This window comes from Nipponia nippon, unplaced genomic scaffold, assembly GCF_047370975.1.
Source record: "Nipponia nippon isolate SJK-2023a ecotype South Korea unplaced genomic scaffold, ASM4737097v1 scaffold_4, whole genome shotgun sequence".
Classification (NCBI taxonomy): domain Eukaryota; kingdom Metazoa; phylum Chordata; class Aves; order Pelecaniformes; family Threskiornithidae; genus Nipponia; species Nipponia nippon.
In genome coordinates this window covers 16,506,737-16,533,697 of record NW_028262358.1, presented here as the reverse complement: position 1 = coordinate 16,533,697, position 26,961 = coordinate 16,506,737, and the positions used below count along the sequence as shown (strand labels likewise).

Genomic DNA, 26,961 nt, shown 5'->3' with positions numbered 1-26,961 from the left:
AATCAATGCCTTAAGAATCTCAGTTTAAATAGCCAGCAAAATATTAAACAAGTAGATTAGGAATAGAAACACAGAAATCTTAAATATCTTCCAAAGGAGCATATCAGCTGAGCACAAAGCTGTGACAAGTTTTTAGCTCTGGGGAAGACACTGCCCATTAATTTAGCCCTTGGCAGCACCTGTCTTTAACTATATAACCACATTAATAAGGAATAGGAAATATAACCAAGGGAGTTTCTGCATTTATTTATGGACCACATAATATGAGATGGATAACATAATTCTTGAAGCACTTTTAGTCTTGTTCCCATCTTTACTATATGTTTTCTGGAAACAAATACCCAAATCATATAGTCAAGGTTTCATTATCTACCCTGTATTATCCTGTGGTTTTTTTAGAATATATTAAGTGCATAGCCATCTTATTTTAGCCTCAGAGTATATACTCAGGTGTTTTTCCAGACAAGCAATTAGAAGATTGGAAAGTCTCCCAAAATTCTCCTATGAATTGTTCCATGGAGAGCAAATCTAGAAGCACCAAACAACCGCAGCGTCCCATGGCACTATTACAGCCAAGAGTTATTGCTCACTGTGCAAAGTGACTTGCAGACATGTACACAAAATATTGCAATTAAAAAAAAAAATAAAAATCCCCAACTTGAAGTCACCTCCAAAAAACAGCATAGTTGCTATGAATGCAGATATATGCTACCTGCTAAAACCCAACACTTTTCAGATCAAAAGTTGACAATTTTACATAAAAACATGCCTTACATTAGCTTTATTAGGATTTTTATAGTACTTCCACTAAAAAGTGAAAAAAGCCTCTTACTTTAGAAAACAAGCAGTACAGAATCCCCTTGTCTTTTTCTGTTTGCTGAATAGCAAATCAAAACACTACAGGAACTTGGGGTATCAGGGAAGGCTCTCTGGGAAGGAAATAAAACAAAACCAACTTGTCAAATGGGACTCCCTGCTGCTGCATACCATGTGGTGCTCTAGTGAGCTGCATCTGTTCAGCTATTAAACATAGTGGTGAATATGATACTGACAGCAGTGACATTATCAAATATGCTGAGTGGTTCTTAAGGCTCTATAACATAATCTTTTCACTTTTTATTTTAATTTGTAGAAGTTACTGTAAAGTAGCTTCACGTATGATAATGCTCTTTGTGCTTGTCCCTAAATGAGAAGACACTGCTACATAATCCACAGAGAGTCTTAAAAAATCCAGCTGCTATGCAAGGGAAAGGCTGAGTACTTTTGCTCCAGGAACTCTCTGTTGTTCCCTGGAATTCACTGGGTCAGGAAAAAAAAAACTGTATGAGGAACAATAAGGCTTCAGGACATTAATGGGGTTTCAAAGTGAACAAGAAGAATACAGTCTGTAGCATTCAGTGTGTAGGCAGTAAGTCACAAGTCCACGAAGGGTGAGGGCTGAACAGAAAAGAACAAGAGATTCCAGCCCCAAAACAGAGCATGATGAGATTCAGTGAGAATGTAATGCCTCAACCCCATCCCTCAGTCCAGAGGCCCGGGATAAAGAGGAATACCTGACCCAACAGTAGAATATGCAGAGCGAAGACTTCCCAGTCCTGATGAGCGGCTTCTCCTAGACCATAGAGAGTGTATAATGCTGCAGCAGCAAGCATAATTTACATCTCCCTGAGGGGATATCTGGATTTACATTTGGTCCTTGACTGAACATAGATTATGACCTGCAAATTCTAGCACAAGAAGTTAAAGCCACGTTAGTAGTTTCATGCTGATACATTGAAAGCTTCAGGATGATTTCACACAGAACTGGCAAAACTGAAGGATCTGTGTCTTTCCTTTGTTCTTTGGCATCTCTTATGCAATGTAAGCTAGGTAATGATCGAAAGCCAAAAAATGCATGAGTCAGTTCCTTCAGCTAATCCACCCTCTGGAGCATCAGAATGCTTCAGTGTAAATGGACTTTCACAAACAGAGAGGTATTTAAGCCTCTCAAAACACTCAACAGGAAAACTCACCTGTTGTTAGTGGGATTGTTACATTAAGCATACCAGAACATCGACAATATCAGTTCATTAAATCCTTACCCTGTCTGTTATTGTTGCAGAAATTATTGGGACCAGCATGATCTGAGCAGAAAACCAAATGAGACTAAACAGCAGCAGCAGCCCACTGTTGAACAGGAAGAATCACTATGAGATTGATAGGGAAGGCAAATCTTACACACTTATGGTTGTTGCTGGGAGAGAAAGGAAAAGGCTGCTCAATGATACACCAGCAGTAGAGATGCACTGATGTCAAGCACAGCATGCTCAGGTAAGAGAGAAAACGATTAGACATCACAGGCACATTACTGAAAAGCAGATAAAGATATAATTGGTAACCTGGGTTTTGGAAAATCCAGACTGTCGTGGTTTAACCCCAGGCAGCAACTAAGCACCACACAGCCGCTTGCTCACTCCTCCCTGGTGGGATGGGGGAGAGAATCAAAAGAGTAAAACCTCATGGGTTGAGATAAAGACAGTTTAATAGGTAAAGCAAAAGCTGCCCACACAAGCAAAGCAAGGAATTAATTCGCTACTTCCCCATCAGCAGGCAGGTGTTCAGCCATCTCCAGGAAAGCAGGGCTCCATCACACCTAACAGTTACTTGAGAAGACAAAATGCCATCACTCCAAACATCCCACCCTTCCTTTTTTTTCCCCCAGTTTATACACTGAGCATGACATCATCAGGTATGGAATAGCCCTTTGGCCAGGCTGGGTCAGCTGTCCTGGCTGTGCTCCCTCCCAGCTTCTTGTGCACGTGGCAGAGCACAGGAAGGTGAAAAAGTCCTTGACTGGTGTAAGCACTACTTAGTAACAACTAAAACATCACTGTGTTATCATCATTATTCTCATCCTAAATCTAAAACACAGAACTATACCAGCTACTAAGAAGAAAATCAACTCTATCCTGGCTGAAACCAGCACATAGATAAATTCCCTGCTCTGGCTCTGTGTCCTGCATGACCCTGGTGCAATGAGTTAGTGTCAGAGATTGTAAAAGTTAAATAGCTAAATTGCATGAAAGTAGGAACCAGGCCGAGTGTGTTGAGTTCTACCATCTGGTACACTAGATTAAATTCACTGAATTTACTATAGGTACTCCTCATTGACACAGTGGTGTAAGTGAAAAGTGAGAAAGGCTCAAGATGATAAAACAATCTGGAAGAAAAAAAGCAAACTAGCATTAAATATTAAAATGACTTTCCAGTTTGGTGATGACACTGAGGCATCACAGAGCAAAACCTGAATTAAATAAGTGGTCTAATTAACTAATTATGAGTTACAATTAAGGTAGTATCTCACAAAAACAGAATAGTATTAAGACAAGCTTTCCTTATTAGCACAAAGTGATTAACTATAATAGCAATGTTTACTTAAACAAATGCCTGAAGCAAAGCAGCAGGCTCTGCAAAATTGCCTCTGCACCTTTCACCTTCCAGCAGGAGTTTTCTGGCCTGATGTAGATCCTGTTCATACTTACTCATATTTCTGCAGTTTCTTCAGACAAATTAATAGTGGAAGTGATGGGATGAGAATTATTTGGAGTTAGGATCAGAATCTGTTCAGGCCACCAGCAGCACTTTTCCCCTAGCCTTGTTCTGCATCAACATACTAATCTCTCTGATATTAAAAATTATATTGTTCATACTGTATGTTCACTGAAAAACTGCTACACTGATACTTTGTGCTGCAGTGCATGTTATATCCTTATCCTCACTTAGAGCTCATAAATTTAAAAGACAGGGAGTTAATGGGCCAGATCTTGGGTTCTGGCTTCTATTCATAAGGAACAAACCTTAATCTATCCTGTGCAAACCTGGCCCTCTTTCAAAGGGTCACAGCAATCTGAGAGTCACTCTCTTATTCAAGCTGCCATCAGGAGCTAAAAGCATAGTCTAGGATACTCTGAAAGTGATGCCATTGCTCACATCTGTCCTTTTTTTTTTTCCAAACCACACACTGTCAGCCCAAAGTGCCTATAACCTGCCTACGCCCCGCACTGTCATGGCTTCTAACACACTGGGTACACTTGTCTTCCACTCGGTTTTGAGCCAGGCATGGCTAGCAGGGAGGAGGGAGTGCAAATCTTTTTGTGCTTCTCTAAAATTAGATGAGAACTAGGCAGTAACAAGCTAGGAAATATTATCAGGGCTGACCCTATTATGTTACTAGATATAACAAAGAGTATATGCTTAATAAAATACACAATAGATATAATAAGCGGAGAAGTACCCATGTAGGATAGGTGGACAAAAGTGGCTAGCTCTTGGAAGCGACCCTCAATCATCCAGAGCTCTCATTCTCCAAATAATCACAATAATTTGCTATGATTCGGTGCTTCTTCCTTTGGGTGATCCGCCAGGTTTCAGTGAACATCTCAACTGTTCTGCTATTGCAAATAGTCAAGTATCCTTTAAATCTTAATAAGGTTGCTAAAATGTCTGCTAAATTTTTCATCAGCTCTTATTATACATGGCAATGTTCTGGAAGAGTTGGTGCCAAGTTATTAAAACATCTGTAACCTTCATATGCAAGGATGTTGGCTAGTAACCAGTGCAGGAATTCTGGATTAAAAGGACCTGATTAGACTGGGATGGATCTAAAACATCGATGGGAGAATATAATGTTAACTAGGAAAGGTGCTGCTACAGAGGAAAGATGGGATATTTATTTATCTGTATATTATAAACTAATTCTTCTGTCCTCCTTTCTGAAGACAGAAATTTGGTATTTATATGCAAAAAAACTAGTTACAAGAGGATATGTCTCCTAATTTTGGCCACATGCTTATTTGCTTTGTTCCTGCTGCTTTTATTCTTTGATCAAACATAACTAATCAATGGTCCTCATCAAGAAGGCTTTCCATGTGAGTACACCATACAGTCACCATCTGAAGTGACTCCTCTGTTCCTTTAGCTATATGGTATGCCTCATTCTGTGGGAAAAAAAAAGGTATGCAATCTTTGAGACCCCTGGAAGTTGCCACCTGCTTTCACTGGGATTCACTGGGACTGCAGAATACGCACAGCACATGAATTTGTGTTTGAGGACATGGCAGAAGAACAACGTAGGGAACAAGGGAAAGGGAAGAGAAAGAAAGAATCCTTGAAAATAAGACTGGATGTAATCCATACAGTACTTCAGAGCTTTAAAATAACAATGTAAAAAATAAGAGCTGGTTTATGAAGAGGTCATGAGCCTCTTCAAGTTTATGTTAATTAAATATGCTTGCTCTTTTGCTTGTCTCTCCAAATTGGTCCACTTCAGTTCTTAAAAATGCAGAGTTTTTGTTATTAGTATAACATGACTCAGCCCAAACCCCTTCTGTTCTTATTTTTTTTAGCATTTTTTTAGAGTTCAACAAGGCCCCAGGAAAATTAAGTTCCATGTTTGTGTTCTCTCCTCATGCTGGATCCAAAGTCCCATTTGTGTACACATTGCAACAGTAAAGTCAAAGGAAGACTTGCCATCAAATTCAGTGACAAAGTTTTGGATCTTAAGCAGTTCAGCCAACAGATGGATTCAATTTACAGTGTAGTCTTGAGATATGTGAGATCAGAAGGGATCTTAAGAGCCCACGATCTGGTCTGCAAGATCATTTTATACAATGCCATGGCCACATGCAATTGTTTCCATATTGCTATCAGATGATTCTAATGTATGTGGGGCCACCAGAAGTGTTTTAAATATCTACTCACCCTCAGCCAGGCTCTACACCTTTGCTAGAAGAAAGCAGCTCAGGAGATTCATCAGTGTTGAGGGCTGGAGCACTTTGCAACTGACACATGGTATTTTAGCTGAGAATTTAGGTCCTACTGGTTATGCAATTTTCTCTTGCCAAGGGGCTGGCACATAGTGACCCCATCATAGAGCATGCTTTTTGGGAAGGAAGCTTTTATTCTCCCAAAAGCACAAAAAGTGCAGGATGCATAAAGGAGTTATTAGCCAGGTAGAGGAAGAAGTGAGAAATTCTATTTATCCCAAGACAGAGGAAGAAGATTAAAGGAATTGCGTCCCTCAAGCACACTTCTAGGATGGGGAACCAGGAAATCAGAGCTGGGAGATCAGACCTGCTGTGCTGGTATAATGGACCTTCCATGCCAGCATCAGGATTTCCCTTTGCAGCACTCCATGATGGCAGTCATAGCCAAACTGTTTAATTATATCAACTGTCCAATTTCCATTCATATTTTTCATACAGTAAGGTATCAGTCTGTTCTGTGCCAGAATTAGCACATTTCCATAACCTTCACTCAGCAATTTGGCCTGTTTATGGCAAGAACAGACCACTGTTGCTCAGTGCGTGGTAACAGACTGTGCAGAGTATTCAAGATGAGGCATTAACAAACAGCTTATATCATAAAATGCCTTTTCAGAGTTTTTTTTTTAATCTGTGTCTCTGCTAATACAAAAGAATAACTTAATTGCATGTTTTCAAGGCATGGCTTGACCATTTCAGTGATTGATTTATTTTCTTTCCTACAAACTTAGATCTTTAACCTGATCAGTGAGGTAAATGATTGCTGCATTTAGCACAAATTCCCTAGATTAATTCATTGCTCCCATTCTAATTAACTTAATGTTTGTGTACGTTGAATTGCATTCTCACCTGCCTGTCTAGTCCCATAAATGATTCTTTTTTTGATTGCACTGCTTTTCATTATTCAAACATATAAGCAAGTCTGGAAATACTTCTTTCATAGTAATTTTTCTTCAGTTTAAAGATTAACACATAGTCTGGTTGCTGAGTTTTTTGTTCCCCAAAGAGAAGAACAATCACTGCCCACAACAGTTAAACTTCCTATAGAATTTTCCATACACATATATTAATGAGAAAAAAAAAATCACAAATAAATATCATGTATATAAGCATAATAAGGAAATACCAAATATTAGCAGAATTCTGGATTAGATAACATCAGCCTTAAGAAATTTTCTTGTGCCTCAAGGTAGCAGAATATTAAATATCACGACTCTGATAAACATAATGATCCAAAGTCCTTCCAGGGCTCCAGAGTGATCCCTGACACGGACTTAGCTGATATGATGATGGCCTGATTTTCAGAGATGCTGACTATATTCAGCTTCCATTGACTTTAGCCACTGATGTGCATGCTCAGCATTTCTAAAATATCAGATTTCTGAAACCTAGTTCTGCTTTTTTTTTAGCCCTTCCTGGACATGAATAATTTGATTTTAAATTCATTACTGTTTCATGCATATACAAGCCACCACTGGCCTTACCAAATCTTTGCATTGCACAGATACACATATAAAAATAAGGAATTCCATATATGAGAGATGATTATTAGAAGAAACAGTATTCTGGGAATATTTTTTTTTTAAAGATTATTAAACTCTTCCTGGGAAAATTAATTAGCTCCAATACAAGCCACTAAAATCAAAGGTATTTTTACCATCAATCTCATTGAAAGTACATCCAACTCTCTAGGCATTGATCCAAATACAACTAAGTCAATAAGAGTCTTTCAATTGACTTTCCATTAGGCATTAAGCCCAAGACATGTGAAGTATTAAAAAGAGAATAACAAATTCATTTATCTTAAGACTCTGCAATTTATTCTCTGGTACGCTCAAACACGGAAGTCTGATCCTCACTTGAGTTTTACTATTTCTGTTCACTTGAGGGAAGGTTGTTATACTTGCATAAATTAAAATCATCCATATATTATGTATATGTACAGTAGAATCTAACAGAGTCAGCTATTAAAAGCCCGGTGCAGAAGAATACTGCATATGTATAACAAAGAGACAGAGGGAGGAGAGCAGTAAATGATAGTCCTTTTAAGTTTGCAAAACATTCCAAAAAATGACTAGGAAAAAAGTTGAGAGAGGACTTTTGCAGAATTTTCCATTAACTTAAAGCTGAAAATCAAAACCCCTTGATATCAATATTGTTTGGTTTTGGGGGGGGGGGTTGTTTTTTTTTTTTACACAAAAGTCAACATTTCATTTGGAGATATTAAATATTTCCCTAGTTTATAAAAAAATGAACTATATCATATACAAAAACAGAATAAGTAGCTCAGAAAATAAGGAAGTATTAACTTCCTTTTAAACCAAGAGAATTTTTAACCAAAGCTGACAAAAACTCACAAAAGCTTTCACTTGATTTTTATCCACATTTTCCTCAAGGAAAAAGTTTCAAATGAAAAATGCCTTTCTCACAATATATATTTTTTAAAATGTAGTATATAAGTAGTTGCGACAAAGAGCACAAACTTAATTTATACATGATCCAAAATCCATTCTTCTGTAAGACATACAATATTTCCTCTCCTATGATTGTTCACATCAGTCATCAATTGTAACTCTGAAGGCTTCACAAACACATTTTGAAAATCTAAGTACAATACTGATTAATCTATCATGCCAGTAATGCTGCATCTTCAGAGTATTTCAGGTTAATTGTGTTATACCTTGCAGATATTGATACTATCTGTCCTTAATCATACCATACTTTTTTGGGTAACATGTTACCACATCTTTTAAAATAGTTTCCCATGCTTTCCCATCACAGTATTAACCTTAATGGATTACATTTTCCCTACAATATTTTTTCCTAATAACATTAAAGAGAATGAAATAAAAAATATCTACCACAATCTACCCTGAATTTAATTTATTTTTATTTATGTATGTTTACTATATCGTAGGTAGGATAGTCATTCTTCTCTTGCTGGACTTATAGGGTGTTTTTCCCCAGCTTCTCCCAGAAGAATGTTAGGACAACATTCAAAATGCTGCCACTCCTTCCTTATTCCTTATTTTAAACCTTAGGATGTTTGTTACCGGAACAATCTTCACCACTTCAACTACTTCAGCTGATCTGTATCTGTAACTGAGTAGTAATTCCTCGCCCTGCTTGAGATAATAGAAGTGAGCCCAGTTTAGGGTAAGTAGCTAGTGTCCCATAGGCTGGGTGTCTTTTCTGGAACACCAAACCTGTAAGACCTGAAATGCTCTGCTGGCCTTATCCTCCATACAAACTTCTTGTTCTCAATTTCAAAATCAGCCATAACCATAAAAACGGCACACTGTTTTTGTGCTCACAAAATACTTTGATTTTAAAACAAATGACACAAACAAGGAAGATGCAGAAACTGCTGACTCTTTCCATCAGATGTACAAAATGTTACATTTTGTTACAGTTTAAAGTCCTTCATTTTAACAATGAAAGATGAAAACATGGCATAATTTATACTTAAAACAATTTTTAAAAATGGTTGAAGTCTATTGATGGAAATCTATCGTTCTTGTCTTCATTCGTAGAGCAAATACTACTTGTGCCACACAGGAGAATGCCAGTTTCCTATGCTAATAGCATTGTCAGAAAGAGCAATTTAACAGGATTTCTTAGCCCTTAGAGGCAACCTTTGCCTAACTTCACTTTGTTCCTCGCCATAAAAAAGCTGGAAACTTGAGGCAGCAACAGCACAGTGCCTGTGAAAGATGATGACATATATATGTATCTCTACTTTTCTGTCTGATGACTTGGGAGAAGAGGGTGGGAAGAGAACAGAGGTAGGAACAGGAATCACTGACAGAATTACTCAAGGACTTTAGAAGTCAATGAAAAAGCCAAGCACAGAAATGCACATGGTGATTGACCGAACACTGTGTGAATAAGCTGCTGCCTTTTTCCGTTTGGCATGGAGATGGATGCAGACCATGCCAAGAAAAGGGGAAAAAAAGGAGGATTACAGTAATTCTCAGAGCTATCTGTCCTTCTTTTATCTGTCAGCAGGAGAAGGAAGTGGCAGTACACTTTTAAACATGATATCTATTTCCTCTTGAACTCCATCTCCCAGCAGAGACTGCACAGGAGATCACTTCCATAACTGAAGTCAAGTGATTTCTATGAAAACTAATTGCTGCATCTCTGGATGACTAAATCATATTAACATCCCCTTCCTGAAGCACAGGGATGCATATGTATCATACATACAACCAGTCCTTTATATCTAGGCTGCTATGGTACAGGTGGAGTTTTATAATAATCTATCTTGGAATTTAAAATATTTGCACTGGAACTGTTAAGCATCTGGTAGCAATGCAGATTACACTTTTTTTAAAATGTTTCTCATATTAACAATGGTTATTTGGGGAGGTTAAATGATTTCTTTAAATAAATGTGCTGCTAACCTAACACTAAAGCTGTGATTCAGATGATCAAGTAGCAATTTTCCAAATCAGAATTTGTTATGAGCTTGATTTCATTATTAGTTTTACATCGTCTTTAAGTAAACAGAATAATAAAGAGGGCAAGCACACATTGAAGTACCATAATCAAACTTGTAATTTCCTCTTCCATTTCTAGAATGAAGAAGGTTAAGAGCAAGCTACCTCATAGGTCTGTTCTGAAACATCCCAAACAAGCACACTCCCCAACATGCTAGTGAGGACTATGATCTAAATTTTATTAACTCAAAGCAATAGTTCCAAACTTTCTTTGCCACCATTCTGCTGAAAATACACTTAAAGCCTATCCTTACACATCTGTCCCAAATTTTGTCACTGGGGAGGATCTGAGTGATTAATGACCTCCTGGGTAAATTGAAAGCTCAGTAACAAAAGAACCAGTTTTTATCATACTATATAGCTGAATCCCAGCATAATTAAATAACAACTATATCCTTGTTATAATATTATAGCTGTTATAACACAGGTAAGTTATCCATGCACAGTGCGTCTCAATGTACACAGGCATTTATTGCTCATGCGTATTCATTATACAAACAGGTGAGTGGGTGCATGCAAAAGAACATGCAGAATTAGACTCTTCCCTCCTTCCAGTTTTTTCTCCTTCCACTATTCACAGCTTTTGCATGTTTCTGGTTATTTAGTAGATAAGGCATTCTTAGTGGCATCTCAACATTGGTGCAAGAAGGAAGCTTTGAATGACACAACCCTTCTACTACTTTTATTACAGCTAGTTTAATGTAGTAGCTGCCAATATTGAAAAGCTTCAATCCAATAAACTATTTTTCAAATATAACATATACATAGGCCTCTCTGTTTCTATGTTTTTCATTTTTATAACCGTGATGTTTCACAATATCTTGCTGAGCTAAAACAGATTTCAGGTAAAATTCTCAGAAGTGCCTACAGTTCCACTGACTTTAATACGATATATGTTCTTTGGTACCATGAGTGCTTTTGAAAATACTGCCTTTCAACTTTCTTTTGAATAGTATCCTTATTTGAAATAGATTCCAGGAAATTATATCCCAGAAGTTTTCCAAGTTTTATCTAACATCAACGAACCTTAAAAAAATCCTTGTCAGATGTTTTAGGATTTCAGGTCAATCCCTTAGTGTCTCCACTCTAGAGAGAGACTACATTGAAGCAGCTTTCAGAAGGTGAGACCTCGTTCCAGTGAAATTTCTGCACAGTTATCACGGATTTTGCTCTGAAGCAGAACAGGCTTCAGGGAAGTTCCCAATTGTCTGTGCAAAGACAACAGGAGGAGGCCCAGATCACCTCACAGAGCATGATGATAAAAGGCCTTTTGCTGCTTCACAGAAATTTCAAAAGACCAGTAAAGTAGAATTTATTATTTTCCCCATCCCTATTAAGCTGGTAGTGTTTCTGACCATAGAAAACTCTCAATTATTCTTTTATTTTTACTATCTGTTCCTACAGCATGGGTATAAGAAAATTATTTGGGAAAAAAAAAAAAAACACAAACCAAAACACTTATGAGCAGGCAATAATTTTTGATCTCCAACTCATAATTAATGAATCCAATGTTTGTTTTAAAATGGAAAAATCAAGGGTAGAAAGAAGATTGCATGAATATTATGGTTTTGATAGACTTCAGGTATAGTAAAACTACAAAAAAAAAAAAATCCTTAATATGCTAATGAAAAAGATAACACTGTAAGAAGAAAGTAACACTGTTAACCACAGTGGGTGGATCTGGTCTCAGGTTGCAAAGAAATGGGCAAATGATGACTAGGCACCCAATGTTAGATGCGGCTTTGGAAAGCAAATTCTAAATTCTCTTCACCAACACAATACTTGCCTTGAAAAATGTAGCCTCTCAGTTTTTCTGGCACCTGGGAGAAGTTGCTTTGCTCACATTTTTAAATTAAGACTGTACAATACCAGCCAGCTGTTTTGTCCATGAGTTTCAATGTAAGAGAAGGCTATAGGCAACCTCTGAATTTTATTTAAGGCCTTCTTTCTTTGTTTATTTACTCAAGCCAGTAAATAAAAAAAAATCACCTTGGTCCACAATGCAAGAGTGCCTTTACAGAAATAAGGAAGCTGGGAAGAATACCGTAATTCCCTCTAATTTTGAAAATGATCACTGCTGAATGTTTTCTGATGGTAAAAGTGTAATTTGTTATAGATCAATAAGTAATTTCATTCAAAAGGAACTCTTCTGTTCCTGAAAGTAGAGAGATTCTTAAATCAAAATCAAACTAATACATTAACAAAGTTGAGACTAATCTAAACAACAAAATTTTATACTGCCCTAGTTTTGTTTATCTCAACTGATCATTTATTTATGTTGCCATAAAAATCCAGATGCTTTCAATTTTGATTGCTAGTTATTTGCTTTAAGGCAGCTGAAATTACTTTTTTAGACTTGCTAGCATGACAATCTTGCTTTCTGCTTAAGATTTATCATCACAAAGGAATGGTTAAATCAGAGGATAAATTCTAGTATTAACAATAAGCACAGCCAATTGCAATACACTGTAATTCCCCCATCAGATTCCAGATTAAATCCTCCAGGATTAATGTACCTTCCTCTGACATTGCTAAATCCTGTTTTATGTAATTAGATTGCAGTAAACTACTTTATCTGTACAGGTATCACAGTATGATTTTTAATTGAAAAGCCATATAAAGTAGCACTGTATAAAGTAAAAGGCATTTTGAAAATGTCTGAGACTCTGTACAGTATTGTATGCTATAAGCCATTATCATTTAGTTCACTATTGACTCTAAAAGTTTCATTAACAAGCCGCTGTATTTACATTAAAATAAAATAACACAAATATAAGAACAATCAAGACACAAAGAAATATCATGCATTTGTTAATAATACTTACGATATGCAGCTCTAAATAATCTCCGAGCCCAGTAGAACTGTCCACTCGTACCAACACAGCTTCTTTTTGAACAGTACTAAACCCTATTGCCAGTCTGTCTGCACGAGTGCTTGGCCGATCATTAGGAGGCCATGTGTAAGTGATTTGTCCACCACCTTTGCTAAAGATATATGTTGTTCCCGCTGCAAAACAGAAATAAAGATAATTAGCTCACTTGCTCCAATGCAAACCCACAAGGAAATCATATGGTCTACAAAAATCAAGATGTTCTCATATAGCAAATGGATTCATAGAAACAAACAAGACTATATTTCAACATGAAGGGGTCTTTATCGCTGAAAATTTTGCGGCAAATGAAATATTAGTGCTTTTTATATAGTGCAATCAACACAGAATATAACATAATTGCATATGCAGCAACTTAAAATACCATAGCTCTGATTCAGAAATGCATATCTATTCAAAAGAGTTTTTAAGCATATGCTTGAAGAACATGTTTCTATGATGTGCAGAACAGGGATGAGTTGAACCAAATGCTTTCCCAAACTGGGCCTATGTGGAAAAGAAATCAAGCGATTCCAGTTATCTCATGACTGATAGAAAAATGCAGCTCCTTATTTACACAATGAAAATGATACGCGCTATATGATACATCATCATGCCCAGTGAAGCAAGACGTTAACAAATACATTCAGATAAGACTTTTAGGGATCTGAGGTTTATCAGCTTGTGACAGATGGGGATAACAAATGGAAACATACTTTACTTGTCATGTCAGGACAAAAAGATATCAGTCTACCATCTAAGTAAGCAATGGCTTATTTGCATAATGCTCAACGTATAACTTATAAGAGTGGAAATCTTTGCACATTATATCCAGTGTGCACTTACAAAATCTATAATCTATTTTAAACAAGTGTTGTAATCTAAAACTACTTAGTACTCGGGTGCTTAACTTCATCACCAGCATATTTCCTCTGAACTAAAATAGCAGCATATCTGGACATTTTCCATTTAAAACTTGTATCCTAAGAGCAGCATATAGAAGGCAAATTGTGCATGCACTTGATCTTTTATTTCTAAAGTCACTACAAGCTGTCCTTTTCTACGAAGATAGGTCAAAGCTTAGGGAGATATGTCAGCGCATTGTAAATACAGATGTCTAGTTCTACTAGCTGTTCTAAGCTGGCTCACTGTGTGGCTACTCTCAATTTTATTAAATGTAATTCAGTTTATTCCACCCAATACTCTCACTACACACTTCCCATGTCCACATAAGGAGATAGTGCATAACAACATAACTGTCATTTTCTTACTTTCTTTCAAGATGGACCAAAAATGCTGTAAGCATATGCAAGGATCTAAAGTCCCTTGAACAGGTAGACTTTTAAAGCCAAAACCAAGAAGGGCTGTATACTTACACCACTCTTTCAACTTCCAGATGTCTCAAAATCTTTACTGCTGCGTGAGACTGCTTTGTGTTAGTCTCAAAACAAAAAGGTTACCTGGTCTTTTTGAAAAGATATCCTATATTTATTTCTAACATCCTTTTTCCTTTATGGAATTATGTACCTACACAATAGTTTTTTCCAGTACCATCAATCTGTAATATTTTATGCACTGTGCATAGCACTTAAAAAACTGTAAAGCTTATTTTATGTCAACACACTTGCAGGATTGCACTGTGCTTCAGATAGATCTCTTGGCTTTTCTCTTGATGGCAGAACACCAATGTGCATGTGTTTTAGGAAAACTTGTCAACTCTCTTTAGCAAAGACAAACACAATAACAGATCTGATATCTAAGGTTTCACTTACACTCCAAGTGAAATCAGTGTTTACCGTCACTGTAAAAAGTTGTGCAAGAGCAGTGAAGATATGCCTTACAAAAGATTTGCAATGGACATGGGCAAATGGTGTCTGGTTTAGGAATGTGTGTGACAAAAACCTAGCCTTGCTTTCCTCATACGTGGTGCTGTGAAATGCTCAATAATCTGTTGCATGCTATTCAGTAATGATGGCTGAATCTCCAGTTCTAGTACATCCCAAAACAAAGATACATGAGATGGGTAATATCACTCTTGATGGTCCCCAAGTTCTCCTCTTTGCTGCCAGTGTTGACTTCAAATCTTGAGCCAATTGAGAAGTGACAGAATTTGGACCTTTGTACAGTACATGCCACATTGGTGTCTGTAGTGAAAGGATTTATTGTGTGTTGATGAAAAACTGAGGGCTTGATCCAAAGCTCATTAAAAACAGTGACAGTCTGCTGACTTCATAAAATATTGTGTCAGGTCATGAATGAGGTTCTTATAAGTAACAAAAATGAGAAGGCTAAGAAAAAGCAACTCCTTACACCTCAATGTCACAGATGAAACTGTTAGAATAGTACATAAGATTTAAGTGGGAGGGCATAATTCTCCTTTTCTTGGTTGTAACAGATGTGTTTACCCAATATAGAAGATAAAGAAAAAGCCTGCCAAGTGATGGTGGAGTCATACTGAATACAATGACCCAGAAGTAAGTCTCCAGATCTGAACAATGAGGGACTCTGTTGTTCTTATTCAGAGTGAATCTTTGTCACAGTTTTTTGCTAAATACTGCCTTTCAAATAAACCAATGAAGAGCAGTTCATTCCATACCGCTGCCGCACTGAAGCCAAGGTCAATGTCAGTAGGGCTGAATAAATCTGGCTATAAATCTTAAACTATGTAGAATCAACATCAAAGTTAAAAAACTTATCTTTTATCCATGATAACATGTGGCTTATGGTTTTTTTTATGGCAAAGCTTTCCCTTCTTTATAACTGTCCATTTTGTAGCTCTTCAAACTAACTGCGTGTCTGGTAACACACTAATTAGTCCATGCTGATGAATACAGATCTGCCTCTGTCTAAGCTGTACAGGGAGTGACGTTCTTTGAATTTCCTGTATTAATTATGAAAAAAATGGGTCGGAAGCCATTTGAGAATAGGTCCTCTAGTGTTTATATTTCAAGAAAGACAAATATAATAATGTAAAATTTATTACTCTGGGATTGATCTCAGCTTATAGTCCGACCTCTTATTAACTATTAAAAACTAGAAACTGAGCAGTTGTTCGAAACAATCCTGCTTACTATCAGTTTTAGATCTGTTAAGAAACAACAGAGGAAGCCTAATTCACTTGCTCCATAAAGGCTTTTATGCTCTCTGACAAACCTTATAACATCTCTGCCATTCTTTCAGAACATTGTCACTAAAAACCAGTCATCTTCCTTCTCTCTTTTAGCTTATGGCACTGTGTTGTTTGAGGTTTATCATCTCAAGAGAATTGAAAGCAGCAGAATTAGAATGTCAAGAATAGCAATGCCATCAGCACAGTACTTGTAAGTAGGCAAGTTTGTAACGTGCCAGTTATATCTCTCAGCCGCAGAATTTACTGCATAATTCTTTATGCGTCCATGCATCTACACAATGTTTAGGAAAAATGTTCATACAGCTCTTTGAAATTCTTAACCATGAAAGCATGGTTCCTATTGTAACAAACTGCCAGTGGTCAAGATACAGTAATGTTTTTTAATGGCCTGGGTCTCTCAAGTCCTACTTGTTTGCAAAATTCATCTTTATGAAATAGTGCATTCATTTCAGCACAGCCTCGCAGCAACTCAAGGACATCTGCCTACTTATACAGTATTAAGCAGGTATTTTGTTTAGTACCCATTTACTCTATCTATTACTGTGTATGACTGCAAAGCTTTTCAATATTTATTGCTCTGAAGTCACATGTGATGTAGTTTAATAGTTTGCTCAAATCAACAACAAATTAACAGCTTTCTACCTTCCTCATGTTCATACCAATTTTGTGTTTAAGGTATATTGCACTGAAGGGTAATGTACATAATTTGATTTTTCCCATATAACATTAATAACTTAATGTTTATTTTCAACATTCACATCAGGTTTTGGATTCCAAGTAAGTGAAAAAAATGCTTTGATTGAGCTCTGGACCCCAATGAACTATGATTCCATCACACTCTATAGCTGGAAAACTAAAGACTGAAGCCTGTAAACTTCAATAATGAAAACTATTACCTGCCCTTTCATTAATAGTAACACAATTTTTAACTATTATAAAAAATATGAAGGGTAAGCATTGCTGGTTATAATGAGAAATTACCCAATAATGTAATTTTCTTCCTTCTGTATGTTATCAGTACTTTACTTCATTCTGGGCTAGAATGTGAACCCTCTTATTCCCACTGGTAAGTAATTACTTGCATTGATAAACCTGCTGAATCCAGTGAGTCTATTTGTGCAGGCTGCTATTAATTACCCAGTGAAGAATTTACAATATGAATATAAATATATATACACACACACACATTTGCACAAATATCTATATAGTGGCATTAATCACACTTGCTATGTTCAGGGGAGCATATAAATCTCCATTAATATTTCTTTTTACATTTTCATCTACGTATTTTCATCCTGCCCAAGCTGAAGTTCCAGAAAGTACACAAAACTTCCAAATGTAGATTTGTACAGATTTTCTAAGGTAGAGTAAAGAAAGTAATGCTTCAAGTCTGAAAGATGATATGCCAGGGGGAGGAAGGGAGTGTTTCAAAATAATCAGTTTGGTGGATTAAAAAACAACTCTTCTGTGTGTTTCTTCTTAGACTGTGATGTGTTTTTAATTATTTACACAGAACAGAGAATATATGCCACAGGGTTGAGGTGAGGAGGGAATGGCCATTGGGGTTAACCATGGGAAGATGGGAAGAGCTGCTGGAAGAAGTATTTCAAACTAAAGATCAGATTCAATTGAACACGTCCTGAAGGCATCCTGGTACACTCTCTCCCGCTAATCCAGGCAGGAGCCTGAATACGGATTGTAACTGCTTTGCTGCAACAACGACATCAGGTTTCTCTAACTACAGTCTATTTAACAGCAGAAGAGGTGTACCGGATGGGGAAGAATATCTTCAAATGGATCATTGCCTGTAGCTCTCCAAAAAGCTTGAGCCATAGGGGTAAGAATGGAGAAATGTCTCATTTTCTGGCAAGGTTCCTCTTAGGCACATGGATAATAGGGTCTAGGAGTGTATTGGTAATGTTCCTTTGACCACACTCAGCCTGGCAAACCTTAAAGGGTCATCATTGTCCTGGAAATTGAGTGCCACTCAAAACAATTTCTAGTTAGGTGCATGCTTGAACTATGACTGTCGCTAGTAGTCTTACCATGACGGTACATTTGTCAACTGTAAGATCACACACTGCATAGCATAATCCCTTAGTAATTCCATTACCTCATTCATTGATCTTCCATTCTACCAGAGTAACCATAAGAAGACTCACTGACCAAACCAGCATTGACAATGACTGTGCTGGGTTTTGTTATTAATATCTTCATTAATGTATCATCTTCCCACTCCAGGTAAAGATGGTGATGAAAATAAAGACAACAGAAAATGTCTACCCGCCTACTGTCAGCCTTCTGCAGCACCCACCTTTCACTATGTTAGAGTTAAGTTCTAAATTCAGTTTTTCTGTTAGAGAGGCTGAAGCCACATCATGTTTACAGTGGCTACTGCTAGCTGAATCTCCAAACTTGCAACACTATCTATGATACTACTGAGGCATCTGCACTCTCTGCATAGGTTAATACTGTGCTGATTGTAATATAGAACTGGAGCCTATTTCATAGCATGAGACATGTCTTAAAAGTTATGGTCAAGAAACTAGTTTCACCCAGACAACAACTAGATGAATATGACCTCAAGCAGCTCAACCATGAGCTGAAGCAATTCATTAAAATGAGCCAACAAAGCAGTATCCCCAATATATAAAAGATGCTGAAACAGAAACGCCTTCGCCTCATTGCTGCTGTCTGCTGCCTGTATTCCAGTTTATCTATCAACCAGTCAATGTCAGTATTAAACAGGTAGAGGTAAAACACAGCCTTCTACATTCCTTGATAAACAGAAACCACGCTAGGTAGCTACTATTAATTCAAACACAACCTTACATTATATTACAGAACTTCTCTTCCCAAACCACTACAGAGACCCTGATTTGCTTCATCAGAGCCTACAAGGCTTTTCATCACACCACATCCAAGTTTTCACAGAGATCTATAAAACAGTGCTGTGCATGGTTTATCATATTCAGCTATCCCCAAGAGCTGTCTCCAGGTAAAGGTCTAGGTGATAATAGAACAACAGAGTCTTAAGTCAAGCTGAGCATCCTGGCCTTTCAAATGACATTTATTGCAAATTCAGGACAGTAATACAGGAGCAAAGTTTTTTTCCTCAGACCACAAGAGTTTCTATCAGTAGCTTAATCAGCTCAGCACCACACTCCCCCTCCAAACACACACACGTGCATGTGCACAAAAACCAAACAAAACAAGAAAAGCAGAAAACAACTCCTTTCTTACTCCTTCCCTCCAGTCTTTAGCAATGGTATTTGGACAGTACTATGACCTGGTAAATGCTTTGCGGGTGGCACAATAGCATTCTCACTTAAAATGATCCCTAGGGTCTTCCCATAATTTGACTTTCTGGCAACAGGCTCTTGACTAAAAAGAGTGCTCAACCTGACACTCGTCACTGGCTCGACTGACAAATGTGCAACTCCACCTTTGGCTTTAGCCACTTGGACTGAAGCATGGTCTGATTCCAGTTAATTCTTTGCATTTGCTGATAACTCAGTGGAATGCTTCTCCATGAACTAGGTCACATCATATCTCTCCCAGTAATGCAAGAGAGAAATGTTTTTTTCCATGTGGAGAGAGTGCCAAACTTACTTGAGACCCTTTAAATGTTAAAGGTGCTATACAAATGCAAACCCTCCTTGTTTCTGTCTTTGTGCTTTATATCTCATCATTTATATTTTACACTGCATGCCATAATAAAGTGGGAGAAAAAATACTCCATTCCAGTTCCAACTGCTCTTGTAATTTTAATTCCCCAGTTTCAAATGTGAAGTCTTATTTTTAGGAAGTTTCTCTGTGCAGGATAACCTTATGGAGATGCACAACATATCCACTGTCCTTCCTCATCCTCCAATAATTTTTCAATCTAATAGTCAAGCTCAGCCAAATTTGAAAGAGGCGTAGGCAGAAATTTCAAACAAAATTTACTCTTAGCAGTTTAATGAAAATCAATGACTGTGTAAAAGAGAACTATGTAGAGCTCAACCATTATACTTTTTGCTTGGTGATAGCCTGTAGGGCACTTGGTAGTTGTATATTGGTGGGCCAGTTAATACACTCAATGTGCTACGCTAGACAGCCAATGGTGCCACACATTTGAAGTGTCATCAGGAGCTCTGGGAGGAAAAAGGAAGAAAAGCTATTGGATTCTTGCAGTAAGAGAGAGTAACATTTGGGAAACAAGGCACCATTCCATAAAAAATCAGGATTCATTATTTTTGCTGCTTTTAGAACAAAATGTTCATATTTCAAGCCAAAATATATTTATCTACAATGAGGATATCTAGCTCTATTGATTTCAGTAGGGTCACTAAGGGAGAAACAACTAAAACTTGTGAGTAATGATGGCTCAACGGATGTGTATGCCTATAAAGGGCAACTCTTACAAAGCTTAGCATAAGTATTACAAGTTAGCATCATTCTTACAATCATAAGTGACAGATATCGTTAAAATAAAACTTCCAAAGAATTTAAAGGATTTTCCAACTGGAATGATTCTAAAGTCTTTACTCAAATCAAGTAGCATCTTACATCTCAAATGACCCCATTGATTTAGATTAGATCACTTAACTGGAGTAAAGTACTACTCGGTTTGAGCAGGCACATCAAACTAAGAGCTTTCAATTGTGTTTAAAATGAATATAATTTTGAGAAGGACCTTAGCTAAGCAAGAGCTAGCTGAAAGGAATCCTAAGAGAATGTAGAAATTATAGTATATGTTCATCTGACTTATTAACAAAACATGAGTTGATTTACTGAATGCCAATAGACTTGATAGTATTTAGGCACTGATTCTGCAAGACTATTTTGATTATATTTGAAACGTCCGCAGTAAAAAAGTTCTGGGGTTTGTTGATCTCATTAGCATGTTCATTTATACAAAAACAATGATTTATTTTATGAAAGGGTACAGTCTTTCTAACACAAGTCTGACACAGACTAGTAAAAGAAAATTATTGTTCTCCAGAATCTCTCAGTTTAAAAATTTTACTGGCTGCCTATTACCTATCATTTTTCCAGTATGGATGGCTGTTCAAAGTGAATTTAGAGCATTTCTGTATGAAACGTAAGCCAAGTAATTCCCCATTATTGCCTTGCACCTTTATGGTGCATGGTAGATGGTTAGAAAATGATATATTTCTGAAATCAAAACCTAATTTAAATGTCATAGTGCAGTCAACATGAAACATTTTAATCCATTATAAGTCTATTAAAGGTAACAAGGATACAACGTGTCTGCTTCTGAAAGCTTGCCAAAAAGTCAGATGGAAATTAAAAGTCAAATGTCTAAAAATGAAGGAAGTTTTTATTCCTCCTACAACCTTGTCAACATATAGTTAAAGATAAATTTCTTGAACAGTGTCTAGAGAAGTGGAAATTGTGTTGTCAGAAAACACATATGAGAAAGCAATGAGAGGAAAAATATTTCTGGACAGATAGAATGTAAAGGCATTAGCAGACTGAAATTAGTAAACTCAAGTACCCTTGAAGACAATAGGACTGTTCTGGTCCCCACACTCCTTACATTAGGAAATGTCAAAGCCCTATACTTTCATTTAACTAGTGTTACATTAAATTCCATTAAAATAAATGGACTGCACGTGCACTGATTTGCTTCTTATGGCTTATTAGCTGTGCCAACATACAAAATGAATGCAGTTAAGGGACTGGTTAGTTGAAGGGATTTGTAACAGGATGCAGAAACTAGGACATTAGCTCAAATACTACGCAAGTCGATAGGGACCAAATGTTGTTACCATCTGTTGGTGGCCTATGTGAAATCATTCAGTGGTTCCAGTCCAGGGACCTTACAAACTCAATGGATACCTGGCAAAAGTTAGACATTCTGTAAGCCAAGTAATGAGTTGTTAGAGTTTCCAAGCTTGCTGACTCAACTGGGAGGCCTGTAAGTTGAAGACAAACTGGTTATGCACCAGGATCTGAACATCTCCCATACAAATAGCTCTGCACAGATGTGCATATAGGCCAAAAAACAGTAGAAGAAAATCCAAAATTAAATTTTCTCTGTATGGGTCCATCAAAAGGCAATGTACTTTTCAAAGAAATAATATAATTTTTTAAAAGTCATTATTTCATGCAAAACATAGTGCCTGAAGTTACGTTTTTATTCAAGCACCTACAGTGGTATCCTGATTCTCAGAAGTGTTGCAGCATTTCTGGCAACCTTTAAAAATCAAACCCCTATTCTTTAAATGAAGATATAAACATTTGAAATAACTGGCCTTAAGTTATTTAATTATGTTAAAATGGACAGGACATTGGCTGCAAATGTCTAGCATGCTTCTAGGCTAAAGTCGTTATTTCTTATTGGCTTCCTTACTAATACAATACACCAGCTATCCTATCTTGCATTAACTTACTTATTTTTAAGTGACATTTATATTATCTCCTTGCTAAATTGTGCATCTCATAATTTACTCTTGAGAAATCCCGAAATACTTAGAGAGCTCTCAAAAGTAGTAAAAACTTGTCTTAGAAGAAGTGCATAACATGCTGAAAATAAGAACAGTGCCAGCTGCAAGCCGGTTAAATTCACGGAAAAATGATACAAGCACAAGACGGATGTCAGATGCTGGACTAAGATAAGATGCTACTATTACTTGCAGCAGAAAGATGGTACTGTCAACACTGCAACTTACAGAGTTTGCTGAGATGGAGCCTCTTCTGAAAACAGCAAGTTATATTATAGACAATGTGCAATGAAGTTTGATATTGTTTGTTTGTAAAGGTAGTGAAGAGTAAGAAGTTCTGTGGCATACATGCTGTCCTATTAATTACTCAGTTACTAATAGTTAGCAGACAAAATAATGTTGTGGTAGCATTTCCGAACATTTTCAAGTAGACATACACAGGCTATAGCCGAAGAAAAACAGAAAGATCATAGTTTCTTAGAGATGTCTTGAAATGCAAAAGTAGCAACCATTCTTCTTCTAACAAAAATGAAATTAAAAGAAAGATATTAAATCTTTGGAAAAACACAGAGCTTAAGCCTCCCTGAAGCACATGGATCCACCACTGAAGCAGCTGTTCAGTGACTAGAGGTATCTCAGAGGCAGATCTGGCAAAGGGAAGGACTGATGAGCAGGCTACATATTAACTGCAGCCTTGTAGCATTGTATTGTCTTGCTAATTCCAAGCATGAGCAAGCCCAAAAATTCATGACATTTCATTTCATTTGGTACACGGAGTAATAACAGATTTTAAAAATCCTCACTTTTTAAAATTAAAGCTAGTCTTCACCACTATTACATGTACTCAAACCTCAGAAAAGTATCAGGTAAAAGAGGAATATGATGTAAAAGTATCTCTTTGGTTGGCTCAAGGGAAGCCCAAAAATAATAACCAGCAAGCAGCTACAAATGATACTCTTATCTGGAAAGAGTTCCTAGTCATTTTCCCAAGGATTGATTTTGGGACATCAATGTTTACTTATGTTATCAAATTTGCACATGAAACAAATAGTGTTTAATAGGGGTACGCAGATCCAGCTGTATTTGAATCTTTACGGTTATTAGACCATTATAATAACAGCTAACAGGGGCCAGCCAGGTTGGGCCAACTTAATTCCTTCCTACGTCTTTCTGTTCTACTACATAATAGATTTCCAATTGTGGTCTGGCACAAAGATGCTACATGCCTTGTCATTATGATAATTGCTATCATTCTTCCTTGGAAAGTCCTTATGCTGTTGTTTGTAAGCAACAATTCACTGCCAGCTTCAGAGGATAAAGAGCTGCAGTGAAAAATATGCATCTTATGTTTTTCACTGTTTTACATAGTTGATTAATTAGGGAGCATGGTTTAAGCACTGGATTCCACAACAGTGTTTGGAGACAACCTGACGAAACAGTTTTGGGGTGTAAGCTATTCATTCATCTCAATGGGGACTAACTCAAGTGTCGACTCTGACACTTCATATGCCAGTACTATTAGCTATGACTTAGTTCACCTGTGTATGCAAGAAAGGTGAGCAGTTAATCACCCTCTGAAGACTAACTCAGCCTAATTAGAGCAGTGACTTTGTGTAGGCCCTTCACTTCCAAAGGTCTGGCTGGAGGAAATTGTGATTGCTTTTATTTTCCTGAAGTGAAGATCAGTCTTCAGAGTTTGGGAAGCCTTATGTTAATACAGCACTTTATAGTAACATACACAAAGATGTTAAGAACCCTTCAAAACTATAAGTAATACCAATGCATGTGGAAAATTATTCTGTGCAGAAATGTGCTCAGAGATAACCCATTTTTCAATAAGCATTCATCTAAGTCTGCTGAAAAAACCCAACCCCACCCAAATAAAACCAGAACATTTCCCAAGAAAAGAAGGAAAAAACAATGACTCAAATACACTAAAAACCAGTCTTGCAGAATCAGCTAAGGCATACTAACTTGGAAGCTTTGAGGACTCCTGCACTACAGTATTTCTTTCACAGATTCACGTAAAGCATTTCTAGAAATGTTTCTACATCTCACACAAACAGTAAATCCATTGAAGCCACCCTAATATTAAAAAAGTGATTGTATGCTATTTGACTTGAAATTCATTAAATTAAATTTTACAAGTCATAAGGGAAAGAAGGTTCTCTCTCTGTCTTATAAATGTTTATCTAATGAACTTCAATCAGACATTAAGATTCATTATTTAAATATAGAAGGTTTTGTTCATATCCTGTTTTGTTCTCAGAGGACACTACATATTCCTTGCTCACACATGCTGGAGTCTCAATAAGGTAGCTATTCAACACGAGGCTGGCTTTGTGATGATTTTGCTAGCATTTGTAATAACATTGCAACCTAAACACTGCAGTTAAACAAGAGAGTAGTATTTTTGGAATACCCCGCTGTTCTAAAGTGCATTGTGAATATTAACATATCCCAGTAAATTAGTTTGCACTCATTATCATAAGCAATTACTTACTGTTTAGATGCTGCTGATATTAAATTGGCAAGCAATTTGCAAGAATTAATACATAGCATAAAAAGCTTTTCAACATTCTAACAGTATGAAAAGACAAATGTTTCTAGTAACACAGTCCCTTATATACAGATGTCTCTCTGTATACAAAAATTTGCATCTCTTCCTATCTGATATCCCTTCTTCAGCAGCAAGTGGATAACTACCTGAGGCTCTGTGACAAACTTTATAAACTTTGTTTTGATGCTGTGGAGTAAATCATAAATACCTCAGGCCAAACGTGACAGTAACATCTCATTCGTGCTGAAAGAGAAACTGTTTTCATGCTCATTTTTGAAAATAATAGTTCGGAAAATATATCGATGTGAAGTTCAGTTCTCTGCTCTCAAAGCTATTACTTGCTCCTGGTATAACACTCTCAGATGGCAAGGGTAAATCAACACCCTTGTCCTCAAGATACAGGTAGGAACAGAACAAGGTATGGAGAACCTGTCCTGCTTTCGGCAATAACAACAACCTGAGCCTATTTCTCTTCAGTCCAAGCAAGCAGTAATCCCAAATGAAATAACCAAAGTCACCTCAAAATAAAAACCCAAGTAAGAAAAGAACCAGGTCTCCTTTTCTGAAGGACACTTAGTGAATGTTACAGAGACTTTCCTAACAGGGTGTTCTGCTTAGGTACAGGAAAGTTGCAGATCATGTAGCATGAGCCAAAGATAACCCAAAGAGCTTTGTAGGGAGTCTAAAACAATGGGAACAACTTGCTTTGTTACTTAGTTTACATCTTGGCCCCAAGTTTCAAGTGAATTAGGTCCCAGCTGAGAAACACAGCATGTCTTTTTTGCTTACATGACACCATTTCTCATGTTGCTCCACACAAGAGTGGAGTCAGTAGCAAAGGCATCCCAGAGCACGTCCAAGGAAGGAGGTCAAATGCGGAATTTGGAATAGGCTTTTGTTTCCCCTGAGCCAGTCTGCACAGCTGAGGAGCAAAGAACGAGCACCCAACAGTCCTATCTGCCAGCAAGTACCTCAAAGTTGGCCCTCTGGATACAGGATGGACACGCTAATCCTTACGCTCGCAGTGAGCACAAAGACCTCAGTATGCCTAAGTGGAATTTCAGACCCATGCTTCAGTTAGTAATACACTCACAGATCCTGATCTGGTGGGATTAAGCATCTATTTAAATTGCAACCCGCTGGTTGAGGGTATGAGACTGTAAACTACTTGCATGAGTACTGTGCCTACCTGCCTGTTAATACAAAACTGCCTTTAATGCGACCATGAACCTTAATGTGGACCTTGGGAATCCAGTATACCATAAACAAACCACAGTAGTTTTAAGTAATTTCCAGAATACATTTCTAAAAATATAACTTGTGATCTCAGGTCTCAATCTTTCAAGCTACGTTTCAGTTTGGAACCAATTACTATAACCATCTTATAAAATACACAAGACTGTAATAGAAACACTAATGCACCCTTAACTCTAGGAACGCAATGGTCCCTGTCTGCCATGCTCAATTATGCAAGCTTCTATTACATATTATCAGGTTAAAAATATGTTCAGCAAAAATAGGCATAATTTTTTAAAAATCTTTTAATCAGTTCTTAAACATATTTTACCCTATTCAAAGCTGAAGCACTTTCTGCACCTTTCTTGTTACTGCCTTTAACAATATACATTTCTAAATTCTTTTTTTTT

At 37.0% G+C, this 26,961-nt stretch overlaps 1 protein-coding gene across 26 annotated transcripts in view; it reads right to left on the bottom strand.

Moving 5' to 3' along the window:
- Positions 1-26,961, bottom strand: part of NRXN1 (neurexin 1) — a 725,925-nt gene that overhangs the window by 207,853 nt on the left and 491,111 nt on the right. For all 26 annotated transcript variants that reach the window (XM_087774526.1, XM_087774528.1, XM_087774537.1 and 23 more), the window contains one exon: positions 13,129-13,310. In XM_087774526.1, the coding sequence (XP_087630652.1) occupies positions 13,129-13,310 (182 nt within the window). The remainder of the gene's footprint in view (positions 1-13,128; positions 13,311-26,961) is intronic.